This window comes from Mytilus galloprovincialis, chromosome 4 (genome assembly GCF_965363235.1).
Source record: "Mytilus galloprovincialis chromosome 4, xbMytGall1.hap1.1, whole genome shotgun sequence".
NCBI lineage: Eukaryota > Metazoa > Mollusca > Bivalvia > Mytilida > Mytilidae > Mytilus > Mytilus galloprovincialis.
The window spans coordinates 99,224,455-99,239,547 of record NC_134841.1 but is presented as its reverse complement, the minus strand read 5'-3'; the positions used below and the strand labels follow the sequence as shown (position 1 = coordinate 99,239,547).

Below are 15,093 nucleotides of genomic sequence, written 5' to 3'. Positions count from 1 at the left end.
GCATGGTAGAGTGTTTATAGTAAAAAGTAAAATTGACCTTGAGGTCAAATATAAGGTCACATGAAGGTCATCACAACACAGGACACTCCATCTCATTATTATACATCCTCATACGAAAGATGCAAGACCTATGTCAAAAGACAAAAAAATGCATATGGCCTTGTTTTTTTATTCTATCAAAAAATACATTTATTTGACCTTGAGGTCAAATTACAAGGTCACATGAAGTCATCATGAAATGTGACACTCTACCTCATGATATTACGTCAACATACAAAATATCTAAGCCCTAGGTCAAAAGACAAGAAAACTATGCCCCAAATATACTATCAGAATGGAAATTGCTCTTATTTATTGAGGGTGGTGGTATTATAAAAAAATAAAATTAAAAAAAATCTGGTGGTTAAAAGTTTATAATATTTTACAAATTTAACAAACTAATATAGCAGTACAAATGGTTAGTTTTTAAAAAAAATTAAACGACACATTTTTTTTTTTTTTTAATTTCGTCTTCAAATACTGGACCCAAAATAGTCACTTTTGCTGGCTGAATTTAAGACCCCCCTTTTTTAAATCGGACAAAAATTTAAATCCAGAACAAAAAAAATACACGCAAATGGAACTGGTGAACTAATATTTGCCTTAGTTTTCACTATTAACTATGCTTTTGTCAATTTAGGATCATTTTTATTTTTTTTTAACATATATACCCCTATACCCATATTTCTAAAACCTCAAAATTATGCTAATATTAGCATGTAAAATATGTCATATTCAAGTTGCCAAAACTTTTTAACGTATGGTTCAAATCCTTCGAAATTTTTACAAAATGTTTAGCTTAACCTAGTTTATCAATGGGATAAAAACAAGAAAAATTAAACGACAGGTTTTTTTTGGTGTTTAGTGTTGGGTACCCCCTTAATGTTGGTCACTGTATATCCTATTTTTAGGAGAGACAGTTCATGGAAAACCAGCAAGAGAGAATGGAGAAACACATGAAACAGATAGCCGATACACACAGACAGAAAGTTGCCTTGTTAGAAAGTCAATTCTTACAACAAAAACAACAGTTACTGAGAGGTAAACACCATGTATTCAACATTGGTCAAATTATTTATGAAATTAAATATATTTTGTGACTTTAGGAACAAATCTTAGTACAAGTATTCTTGATTATATAATGAAATAGTAAAGATACAATGCGAACATTCTGTGAGCCTGGTTTCAGTAGCCTGTAATTCAGTGGTTGCCGTTTGTTTATGTGTTACATTTTTGTTCATTTTTTTACATAAATAAGGCCGTTGGTTTTCTCGTTTGAATTGTTTTACATTTTCTTATCGGGGCCTTTTATAGCTGACTATGCAGTATGGGCTTTGCTCATTGTTGAAGGCCATTCAGTGACCTATAGTTGTTAATGTCTGTGTCATTTTGGTCTTTTGTGGATAGTTGTCTCATTGGCAATCATACCACATCTTCTTTTTTATATTTAACCTGAGCTACCTTAAAATATAGAATTAATATTCCAAATGAGAAGTTATATATAAAAGATAAGGAGATTTAGTTTGGTTGCCAACGAGACAACTATCCTACAGAGATCAAATGACATAGAATTTAACAACTACAGGTCACCGTACAACCTTCAACAATGAGCAAAACCTATATACCATACAGCCATAGTCACATATAAAAGATCCTGAAATGACAAGTGTAAATCATTCAAACCAGAAAACTGATAGCATAATTTATGTACGAATCATTGAAAGAAATACAAATATGATAAACAGGTACAAACTACAACCACTGAATGACAGATTCCTGACAGACACAAACAGAATGTGGTCAGGTTAAACTTATAAAAAAAAAGATGTGGTACAATTGCCAATGAGACAACTTTTCACAAGAAACCAAATGACATGGAAATTAGAAACTATAGGTCTCTGTAGGGCCTTCAATAATGGACAAATCCCAAACTGCATAGTCAGCTAAAAAGGCCCTGAAATGACAAATGTAAAACAATTCAAATGAACAAAAAACTAGCAGCCTAATTTATGAACAAAATAATGAAAAAAACAAATATGTAACATAGCAATAAATGACAACCACTGAATTACAGGCTCTTGGCTTAGGACGCACAAAAATAATGTGGCATGTTAAGCTAGTTTGCTGGTGCCAAACCCTCCTTACTTTGGAGAGTGATGTAACAGTTCAACATAGGAACAAATTATAAAAGTCATATAGTTTTATATAGAACCATTAATACATGATAAAAATACAATGTTTATAAGGTTACGGCGACAGCACACTCTACTTCTCTTCTTCTTCTTGTCTTCATATGAGCATCCTTTATAAGGATCACCACCATGAGTTATGGCGTATAAAGGAGGCCATTTGGAGCCTGTGTCGGTACAGATTAATGTGAGCATTTGCCTACCCAATTCTACAACAATTAATGGATTAAAGTATATTGTAATTAAAATTGAATATTTCTACCCAATTTTACAACAATTGAAGGATAAAGGTATATTGTAATTAAAATTGAATAATATTTGTACAACAATTAAAGGATTAAAGTATATTGTAATTAAAATTGAATATTTCTTTTCAGCTCGTGAGGCAGCAATTTGGGAGTTAGAAAAACAACAGTTACATGAAAAACACCAACTGGCAAAGAGTCAACTGAAAGATATGTTTTTCTTAAAACGTCACCAGATGTTAACTCGTCACCAAAAGGTTTATATTATTAACTTATACAGTAATACTCAGTATATTCGAAATACTTAAAATAATCAGTTGTCCTTAAAATTCATGGCCAATTTTCTCAATGTTCAGCCACCAAAACAAAATACTCAATAATTTTTCGATTGATATGGTTATACTTAAATAAATAAATTTGGTGAATTTACTGTCTTCTGATTGTTTAAAGGTATTACTCTTATTTTCAATGTTGTCAAAAGTGCTTTTTTGTTCTAAAAAGATTCTAAGAAGAGAAAAAAAGTTGATGTGACCATTTTCCCATTTACACACAAAGACAACACCTATGGCAAATATACTTGTTGCATGATCTTTTTTCTTACAAATGAATTAAGGTAGCACAATACAAAGATTTTTTTACTTCCAATCACTAACCTTTGAAATGCTGTAACTTTCTTATGAATGCATAGAAAATAATAAAAGAGGTATATATAGATAGATAAAAGATTTATCTTTTAAATGAATGCAATATTTTTATTATGCAATCATTATGTAATCAATTATTATGTAATTAGTGGCAAAATCTGGGTAAGTTCACTTGAATGAATTTAGCTCTATCATCTCTTTAACTAAACCCGAAAATTTTAACGAAATCTTAATCAACACATTTTGGGCTTCAAAAGGGTGTCTCAGATTGTCTCTATGGTATTCCATTCTCTCATAAATCTCTAATTAGTGTAAACATCCTAACCACATAAATGAAGATAATGATTAATTAGGTGTAAAATTTGTTCTATACATTCTATCTGAAATCTGAGACAACCTTTTGTAGATAATGGCCATAGGAACAACATATAATAAAATCAACCCTCTAGGGATACCTATGCAGAAGCTAATTTCATTTGAAAGTGGAAATTTGGTGAAAAATATTTTAGACACAGTTAACATTATAATTGGTTACATAATTGTTGCATAATACTAACATTGCATTTATTGGAAAGAGTAATCTGTTAGCTATCCAAAACTACCACTTTTATAAATTTTCAAGCTTTATTAAGAAAGTTACAGCATTTTAAAACTTGGGAGTTGGAGTTATAAAATCTTTGTATTGTGCTACCTTAACAGAACAAAAGAGACAAAGATGTCAGAATTGTAAGATTTTGCCATTACAACAAACTTATTGAATTATATTTCACTAACAGGAAGTAGACCAAATGAAGAGAAGCAATTTAGGGAAGGAAGAAGAAATGCAAAGAAGACATGTGCTAGAGAAAAGAAGACTTCCTAAGATACTTAAAAACGAGGCCAAAACCAGAGCTCAGATGTTCAAACAGAGTCTAAGACTAAGTGTTGTAGGATCTCCGGAGGACGACAGGGCTAAAATGAAACAGGTAGTTAATGTGGGCCATTCGAATTTTACAACCCTGACCTTTTCAAATTATATTATTTTAAGATATCATATTTATAATTTTAGATGGGATTAGGACAGTTTGATTATATCACTTTAGTTCTAAATTGATATTCAAGTGTTTTTGAAAGAAATATGTAGACAATTTTCACAACAATTTAATTCAGATGATAGTGAATTTTAAAGGGGCACTAGCTGTCAAATTCATTGTAACCGATTTGACTCAAATTCTCATATTTGGTTTATAACAATGTAAAACATTTATCCAAACTATCAAAAGTCTAAAATAAACAGTTTACAGAGCATGGGGTAGATAATATATAGGTTCGTTTCGTGTGTATTTTAGTCCAGACGCCATCTAATTAACTATCGATTTGACCTCAGATGACCATATAAGCGATGTAAACAAAAATAAAGATACGAATAGATTAAACCAACACGTGCAATTGCATTTTTATAGGTCTGTTTGATTTTATTTTATAGATTAAAAATAGATGTTTCTCATTGTTTTTAACCATATAAGAATGATTTTATGTGCATCGAATTAGTAATCAAATGATTTACCGTAGTTTCACTTTCATTGTTGACATTCTTTTTCTTTAAATAACCAGTACACGTACAATGCATGCGTTGTCAATCTCTAGCTAGGGGTTAACTTGAAGTTCACATGAATACCGGTTAGAATGATGATGACGTTTTCACTTGCAAGCGAATCAGTCAAAAATTATGTTTAATCGCTTATTTCAACAAAATTAAAGGAAATTGATTGCTAAAAGCAAATTATTATTTCATTACTCCAATTTGATTAATGATTGATCTAAAAAAAAAATCATACTTTATTTTTTTATATGTATCGTAGCTAGTGCCCCTTTAAGAGATGAATTCCCATATTTTTTAAGTTAAACCTACTAAAAATCTTTATTTAAAATTTCTTTTTTAAGGATGGGAGAATTGTATGATCTCCAGTGAAGTTTTTATACCACAATTTGAAAATGTGATCTTCATAGTAGTTTGAAATAAAATGATTGTGTGTATTGCTTGAAATTTACTTTTGAGATTATTATACTTGTTATTCAGATGGTCAGGGAGGTAGGTTCAATGCACATTTATATTTAATGCAGGGGGAGTGTAGTATGCAGTGTTTTTTATTGCAATTCTGTACAAACAAGCATCAAAAGGATGTAAGTCTGTCCCGTATACTTGTATAACTGATTTCAGTGTTCAAAATTTAATGAAACTAAAATAGTTTTTGACTTATAATTTTCGTACTAATCTTTTAGAATTTTAAATTCTGGTTTAAATATGTAAGGCAATGTGAGTGTTTTGAAGTTGGAATTTGGGTATTAATTGGTAAAGTGTATTTTTAAGATCAGAAGGTCTGCAAGACTTGGAAAATTTCAAATTCACGATTAAAAAAATTGTGAAAGTTAGTCATAGCTCGTTTTTTTATTGAAACTTTAAAACCATGAAGAACTCATATCATAAATATTTATATAAATATCAAAGTAGTGAAATCATGTATGAGGGCTGTTCCATAAAAACATGCATGGGTTCCAATATTTGAACACTGACATCTTTATACCCAGGCAAAGAGAATGATTAAATAATATTGAATAGTTGAATATTATAAAGCTCCACATATAAGTCTGATGGATTTAATAGGGAACTCTGTACTCCATTTATGAATGTCTTATTAAAATGCATGAAATCAAAAGAAAGTTTTAAACTGAAATTGTTCTCTGCAAATGAAAAGTTTTTACTATGGAAATTAGGTTTTTGAATATCTAATTCCTACAGTTTAGACCAATCGTATCATCAATGGATCTTAAGATAGAATACTGCCTTCAGTTGTAAGATAGAATACTGCCTCCAGTTGTAAGATAGAATACTGCCTTCAGTTGTAAGATAGAATACTGCCTCCAGTTGTAAGATAGAATACTGCCTCCAGTTGTAAGATAGAAAACTGCCTTCAGTTGTAAGATAGAATACTGCCTTCAGTTGTAAGATAGAATACTGCCTCCAGTTGTAAGATAGAATACTGCCTTCAGTTGTAAGATAGAATACTGCCTCCAGTTGTAAGATAGAATACTGCCTCCAGTTGTAAGATAGAATACTGCCTCCAGTTGTAAGATAGAATACTGCCTCCAGTTGTAAGATAGAATTCTATCTGCCTTCAGTTGTAAGATAGAATACTGCCTTCAGTTGTAAGATAAAATATTGCCTTCAGTTGTAAGATAGAATACTGCCTTCAGTTGTAAGATAGAATACTGCCTCCAGTTGTAAGATAGAATACTGCCTTCAGTTGTAAGATAGAATACTGCCTTCAGTTGTAAGATAGAATATTGCCTTCAGTTGTAAGATAGAATACTGCCTTCAGTTGTAAGATAGAATACTGCCTTCAGTTGTCAGATAGAATATTGCCTTCAGTTGTAAGATAGAATACTGCCTTCAGTTGTCAGATAGAATATTGCCTTCAGTTGTAAGATAGAATACTGCCTTCAGTTGTAAGATAGAATATTGCCTTCAGTTGTAAGATAGAATATTGCCTTCAGTTATAAGATAGAATACTGCCTTCAGTTGTAAGATAGAATATTGCCTTCAGTTGTAAGATAGAATACTGCCTTCAGTTGTAAGATAGAATACTGCCTTCAGTTGTAAGATAGAATATTGCCTTCAGTTATAAGATAGAATACTGCCTTCAGTTGTAAGATAGAATATTGCCTTCAGTTGTAAGATAGAATACTGCCTTCAGTTGTAAGATAGAATACTGCCTCCAGTTGTAAGATAGAATACTGCCTCCAGTTGTAAGATAGAATACTGCCTTCAGTTGTAAGATAGAATACTGCCTTCAGTTGTCAGATAGAATACTGCCTTCAGTTGTAAGATAGAATATTGCCTTCAGTTGTAAGATAGAATATTGCCTTCAGTTGTAAGATAGAATTTTGCCTTCAGTTGTAAGATAGAATATTGCCTTCAAAACATATAATTCTCTTCCTGTCCGAACTTTTCTAGAGTTTTCTTTAGAGATTTATAACACAAACACTTTTATCTGAGTTTTTCACTATGCAGTTTAGGAATTTAAGAACACTCACTGTCTAAAGTGAATATTAACACTGACTAACTGTAAACTAATTAATGAAATCAGGCCTTGAAAACAATTTTTTCTGTTTTTTTCAAATAGTGATAGGCACATCATATACAAGAAATTGCTCTTAAAATTTTATAATTATATTGTGCATGTACCAAAGGTCATATAGAGCTGTAAACTTTTCAACTTCAGTGGGAACATATAATTGTGACATATTTGATACCAATATATTTTGCCTTTATACTTTTTCATGACAGTTCTATATTGTGTCAAAGCACAATTTAATCTTCCAATGTGAATATTAATGAAAAATATGCTCTCAAAAATTCTTATGTAAATTATCTTTAAGAAGTTGATAAGTTTACAATATAAGATAATTATATTAAATATTGATTGTATGTATACAATACATATATATGATATAACTATGTAGAGTAATGATAAAATCTATCCTTATAGTACCCTCAAGTTTTGTTGCAGGTAATAGAAACACCAAACAATACATCTGTTTAAATTGATTATTTAATAGTCTATAGTTTTAGACCCCTGCTAAACTGCCGTATACCAAATACACATTATGGCCATGTAAGAAATTTTAGTTGCATTTTTCTCAAAAACTACCAATCAGAGATTGATATAATTTGATATGAAGCGTCATGTGATATGTTATACAATTTGATGTGTTTTCACTCCCATTATAAGAATAGAGAGACAACAATCCTTAAGAAATCAAAGGATATGAATGTAAACAACTATTGTACAGCCTTCAATAATGAGCAAAACTTTTTCTGTATAGTCAGTCTTAGCATGAAAAAATATGAAACAATTGAAACAAATCAATTAATAACCTGATTTATCATTAATTAATAAACCAATAAGGCAGAAAGCAACCAACAACAACCACTTTGAAAACATACTCCTGACATAATTTGTCAACTTTCTTTTACTAATTGCTTATAACTGTTGTTTTATTAGTAAGCAATAGCTCAACATTCATCTTGTTTAACAAAAATTGTTTTTCAATGTGTATAAATTGGTCAGTGTGAATTTGGTGGGTTCATTTTATTATTTGAGAGTACTAATCTCATAATAACAAATGATTTGGAAGTTGACTAAGTGAAAATGTAAAACTAAATATAATTATTGAATCTTTTTTTCAGTTTGAAGAAAATGAGAAAAAGAGAATAAAATCAGAACAACAGAGACAAGAAAATAAACACAAGAAACAATGGGAAGATTTGGTGTTTAGAAACGAGACAAGTCTCAGAGAACTTGAACAATTACAGGTAAATTAAAAAGTTGGTGTATGTTTGAGTTGGGATATTTTTTGTACGTCAATGGAATTCAGAAAAAAAGTATTGTTTTCATCAGACAGATTTTTCCCCCAAAGATTTTTGGCTGAAAAGTATAGTGTCAGATATAGCAAGATGTTTATCAATAAGTTATCATTATGATTATGCTACTGGACGTAAACAACAACCAATCCATCAATCTATCAATCTATTAATCAATTGCTTAGAATTACTAACTCTGATGTATTGTAATTCATATCTTGTGTTGTTTGTTTTTTCTTATTGTTAATTATTCTTTTGGTTATAGATCATGTAATGACAACAAAATCACTTCAATTCTAAAAGATAACATGGTGAAAAAGTTACAAATGTAAGAAAATGAGAAAATTCAGTATATTGATATGATCCATGAATTTGTTGTATCATGGACACCATGTATATATATGGGGAGGATGACAATTTTAAGCACACTGTCCAAAACTCTAGTCGCAACCTCTGTTGTTATATGTTTTTTTGGGTTTTTTTTATATTAGGGTGAAAAGAGGAAGATGTTAATGGAACAAGAGACACAGAAGATTAAAGAATTAGATGAACAATATTCTAATGAGTTACGGGAATGGAAGAACCAACTTGTACCTAGAAAACAGGTTTGTTATCTTCAATGATATTGTCATGTCTGTGCAATAAGACATATTAATACTAATTTATGGAGTTTTTCATTGATCTTACTGACTGATAATTTCCTTTCTCAGCACAGTAGACCAATATGAAAAGTTATCACTAGAAACTAAGAGAACATGTGCCATTGTCAAGGAAATTAATAACATCTTCATAGGTAAAATGGCAATAAACAGATTATCATTGGTCATCTCAACTAGATTACTGTTCAAGCGAGAAAATCAATCTCATTGAGATGATCAACGATAAACTATAAATGTATGTTTTGAATTAACAGCTATAAGTTGGTTGATAAATAGACATTCAACCATGCAAATCTTTGATGAATGATCGTACAAATTAGTTCTCGATACTTTGTAATCAGATGGTCCACACTTTCAAAATTGATTCAAGTAGGGTTTTTGTCGAGCCTGCAACTTTTGTTGCAGAAAGCTCGACATAGTGACAGTGATCCGACGGCGGCTACGGCGGCGTCGGTGTTAGCTCACTTCTTTTAGCTATATATTTAAGAAGGTGGAAGACCTGGATGCTTCATATTTTGTATATAGATGCCTCATGTTATGAAGTTTCCGTCAGTCACATGTCCATTGTCCTTGACCTCATTTTCATGGTTCAGTGACCACTTGAAAAAAAAGTTCAGATTTTTTGCAATGTTAAATTCTCTCTTACTGTAAGTAATAGGATAACTATATTTAGTATGTTCGTACCTTGCAAGGTCCTCATGCCCGTCAGACAGTTTTCACTTGACCTCAACCTCATTTCATGTATCAGTGAACAAGGTTAAGTTTTGGTGGTCAAGTCCATATCTCAGATACTATAAGCAATAGGTCTAGTATATGTGGTGTATGGAAGGACTGTAAGGCCTACATGTCCAACTGGCAGGTGTCATCTGACCTTGACCTCATTTTCATGGTTCAGTGGTTATAGTTAAGTTTTTGTGTTTTGTTCTGTTTTTCTCATACTTTATGCAATAGGTCTACTATATTTGTTGTATGGAATGATTGTAAGGTGTACATGTCTAGTGGGCAGATGTCATCTGACCTTGACCTCATTTTCATGGTTCAGTGGTTATAGTTAAGTTTTTGTGTTTTGGTCTGTTTTTCTCATACTTTATGCAATAGGTTTACTATATTTGTTGTATGGAATGATTGTAAGGTGTACATGTCTAGCGGGCAGATGTCATCTGACCTTGACCTCATTTTCATGAGTTAGTGGTCAAAGTTAAGTTTTTGAGTTTTGGTCTTTTTATCTAATACTATATGTCATAGGTCAACTTTATTTTGTGTATGGAAATATTTTATGATCTATATGTCAGTCGTGCAGGTTTTATTTGACCTTGACCTGGTTTTCAAGGTTCATTGCTCAGTGTTAAGTTTTTGTGTTTTGGTCTATTTTCTTAAACTATAAGCAAAAGGTCAACTTTATTTGTTGTATGGAAGCATTGTTAGCTGTACATGTCTGCCTGGCATATGGTTCAAGTGACCTTGACCTCATTTTCATGGTTCATGTTAAGTCTATGTGACAGTCGTAATAAAGCTTTAGATTTAGGAGTATCAACATAATATCAATGATTAGTAAAGAAGGCGAGACATTTCTGTGTGTGCACTCTTGTTTTTAACAAATCTTGTAAATAATAACAAGTCATGCAAGAAATACAAAAGTTTATGCCTTCTTTCAATATTAACTGTATTTTATATTTTACATGACTTATGCTCAGGTCAACGAAATGATTCCCTTTTTAAATTGTATCACATCTATGAAGTTAAATGATATATAGATATAAGAAGATGTGGTATTAGCGCTAATGAGACATCTCTCCATCCAAGTCACAATTTGTAAAAGAAAAACCATTATAGGTCAAAGCTTGGTCTTGAACACAGAGCATTGGCTCACACCAAACAGTAAGCTATAAAGGGCTGCAAAATGACTAGTGACAAACGGAAAAAAACAATCAATGGATGTTTAATCAAATTCAAAGTAACCATCATTAAATTTAGAACTTGTTTTATCAACCATTATGTATACTTACTTATCCTTGATAATGTATTCATGATTACAAATTCTTTTTCAGAGATTAGAAGAGGAATTCCAAAAACAACGAGAGGAACAAGAAAAATTTTATGGGACAGTTGTAATAACAGGAAATGAAAATGCCTATTCAAGTTCAAGGCCATCTCCGTCGGCATCGTTAAAGAGTAAAAAAGACTCTGTTACTTCACGACATTCAACAGTTATATAGATATACGCTTAGAAATATTATACCATGTATATGTTGCCATAGAAACAATGCTACATTGTGATATGTTACCATAGTAGCTGTGCTATTTTTAACATATAATTTCTGTGGTGATGCAGACAATGTGTTCTTCACTATCATCACTTCATGTTATACACATCAATGTTTTCAAAACAAGGTCTATCAGTCTATGTATTTATTAGTGTAACAGTCTACCAGTCCATCTATCTACCTATATATGTTTACAAACATTTGGTTTGAGCTTGTAGCTGTTCTTCAGTAAAAGAATTTCATTTGTGGCTACCAGATACTGTATTCATTGAACAAGGAATGGAAGTGAAGTTCTAACTTTTTTCCTGGCATTTCATTGGTCAGTTTTGGGGAAATAGTTACAAAACTTTGTATTATGGCTAATTTTGAAACACTCCATCTATGCCTCATGCTCTTATTTTTTCAATTGAAAAGCTATAAGATATGAGAATGACTTGAGTAAAGACTGTATTACTAGGCACTGCATGCACTGCAGGACAGGCATAGGCAGTAGTGGATAATTCAAATAATGGCAACATTTGGCAGAGGATTTAATGAAAGGACCTAGATTATTATTAGGATGATATGGAGATACCTTAACTTAAACAGATTATCTTTCTTGCTGAGGAGTCGTCAATGATACATTTATATTCTGAATCATGTGCTTTAGCTGAATTCAACATGAAATAACTCATTTGTTTTGTGTAAGTTAAGTCAATAAGAAGATGGGGTGCTGGACATGGTTATATATCTAAATATATAAATATATTATATGCATAGATGTAAATATGGGACACTCGATGATAAAAATGCCTTTTTTCAATTATAATTCAGTTGTTTTATACTTTGAAAATTAGTTTTGTTTTACCCATCTGTTTTCAAGAAAACTTATAAATTTTTAAATCATGTATTGGAATGTGAAATGATGGTTTTAAAATTGTGTAAAACAGTAAATTAAACCGCATACAAATTGAATCTGTTTAACCTCAATTTATTAATAATTTCATATTTCCCTGTACATTAAAAAAGTTTCTGAAAAATTAAATAATTTGACCTACTAAAGCATGCATTATTATTTGAAGCAGGATTGAAGTTGTAACTAACTATCAATATACTGTTGTATGTATATACAAAATAACCATTGTCTAAAAGATGCTTTTTTGATTCAAGGCTTAGAAACATATTACATCTTTTTCATAATAATGCTTTAAACTAGTGTTTGGTGAAAATTTTGAATTTGACATGAAGTGTACAATGTAATTTTCCGTTAATATTTACTCCATAATTACTTAATACATTAAATTTTGTGCACGGAGTAAGTGTCCTCCAATAAAATTCAGCACAAAAATCTTCTACAGTAATGTCCAAATAAGGAGACAACAATATAGTGTACTGTTTTAAATTCCAACCACATTTCACATTGTCATTTTTTTTGCAATTTCATGGTCAAATCATTTGACCATGAAATTGCAATGTTGTTAGTATTATCATAACACCTTGAGTTTAATAAACTGCAGTTTCCTCCTTTAAAAACAGCATGCATATATGTTGGAATGATGTCTGCATATAGTCCATGGAGGTAATACTTAGTGATCTCTAAAATTCAAGATTTAGAGATGTTATAACTGTTACCCTCATTTTTAAAGTGGTACAGATGCCTTACAATAAATAAGTGTTTATATCCCAATATTTCCATAAATTTGTTCCTCTTTATTCAGGATTATTATTTATTTATATATTTATTGGTACCAATGTTATAATGAAGCAGTTGAATGTGTGCATGTTTGTTGTTGGCTAAATATTTACTCAGAAGCAGCAATTGAAAAAAGATACATTAAAATATCAGCCTTGAACCTGTTTTAAAGGATATGTCATGCTTGAGTTGAGAGAGATTGAAGACTCTTGTGAGATAAATGCAGTTGTACATAATGAGAATTATATAGAGAGATAACATTTTGGAAGATTTCCTTGGTTTATGGGTTTTCATACTTATCAAAGAAGAAATAATTTGTATTTTGTTAAGGTTTTATTTTAATTTCAATAAGCAACCAAATATAGATAATCCCAATAATACCACTCAATGATTTATATATGTACAAATTAGTACATACTTATTAACAGGGACATATTGTTAATGTTTAATGACTAATCTATCATGAATGAACCTAGGAACAATTGAAATATTTTACGACCAGTACATGAAATTACACAAATTATAACTGTAGTTGTTTCAGTTGATCAGATTTGTTATATGTACTACAATGTTCTAAGTACCATATAATGATAATAGTTAATTATTTCAGGTTTTTATAAATTATAGTTTACAATGTATTATGTTACTTATTTTCATGAGATTTTTTACTTGCCATTTTTTGTTTTTTATGCTAATTATTAGGTAGGAAAACATAATCAACGCACAATGTTTTGTATATTTGCTTATGTGGCTTTCCATACATTCCTGTCGTCAGCTGAAAGTGCCATTAATTCTTACCTGTATATTTGGCTTATTTACCTGTATATTTTGACCAAACATTACCGTATATTTGTTATTTAGAAGTCTGAGATTTGTCATCCAATGAAGAACTACTGAATATTTTCTTTGAGGTGAAGTATAAATTAATTTAGATCAGAAAAACAGAACCTGACTATTTCCTGATTGTATTCAGCCATAACAAACTTATACTTCACATCAATTTTTGTCATTATTGATGAAAATTGTCCAGATTTTTTGAAATTTTGTTTCTTATAATCTTTCACAAATGTGAAAGTTTTCACTCATTTCTGGATTTTACTACATATTTTTTACCATCCATGAGTTTTTTCTTAACCACAATTTTTTTTATTTTTCATGCTAAAACAAAAATATGAATAATTTATTATTTGAATCCCCTTTATGGAGATCATACGCTTAGTACCCACCTATTTGTCACCAAAGAACTTGTACATTAGTTTTATTGCTACCATTTTCACATGTGCAATTAATTAAAACTCTCTTAATAATATAACTAACAATATCACTATAAATCTTCACAGGTTGGTTTGAAAGGCTTATAATCCAATTTGTTTTCCTCCAATGTAGTTGTATAGATCACACATTTCTTTTCAATGTCAACAGCTATCAATGTTAAGTTTTAAAATATTTGATGAGAATGATGAATCCCTTACTTAATTTCATGGTCTCTTGATGGGCTGATAATTTTTTATGATGGCAGATATAAAAGGCCATAAAAAGAGTTTATTATCTCCCTGCAAATGATTTAGCAGTATATTATCATTGATTTCAATTTTTTTGGAGTATATAATTAATTTATAAGCAGCTGCTTGTATGATGACATATTTTTATTCATGATGTAATGAGTATTAGAAGTTTGGGATATATAGGGTTTGATATGTCCGTCCTAATAGCTGTAGTCGTACTGAATGAATGCTTTGTTATAACTTTTATGCGCTATCCTGTGTTCTATTCATACTGACGTCTAATCTTATCATTCATATTGTTGAATTCAAGTAGACCAGAAATTAGTTATACAAGACCATTTGGGTGTAAACATTGAATGAAATAGTTCACAAAAACATAAAACAAGCATTTAGATGGAATGTACAAAAAGTATTGCAAAGTCAAGCTTTTAAACAGTTTTTCACTAAATTTATTCATAGCTGCACTGATTAA

The 15,093-nt window shown here is 30.6% G+C and overlaps 1 protein-coding gene across 1 annotated transcript in view; it reads left to right on the top strand.

Annotated features, from left to right (window-relative positions):
* LOC143073584 (uncharacterized) overlaps positions 1-11,998 on the top strand; it is a 67,781-nt gene extending 55,783 nt beyond the window's left edge. The window contains exons 16-21 of the mRNA XM_076249226.1: positions 951-1,080; positions 2,606-2,730; positions 3,894-4,082; positions 8,348-8,473; positions 9,013-9,126; positions 11,229-11,998. Of these exons, the coding sequence (XP_076105341.1) occupies positions 951-1,080; positions 2,606-2,730; positions 3,894-4,082; positions 8,348-8,473; positions 9,013-9,126; positions 11,229-11,396 (852 nt within the window). The 3' untranslated portion in view covers positions 11,397-11,998. The remainder of the gene's footprint in view (positions 1-950; positions 1,081-2,605; positions 2,731-3,893; positions 4,083-8,347; positions 8,474-9,012; positions 9,127-11,228) is intronic.
* Positions 11,999-15,093: the final 3,095 nt, after the last annotated feature.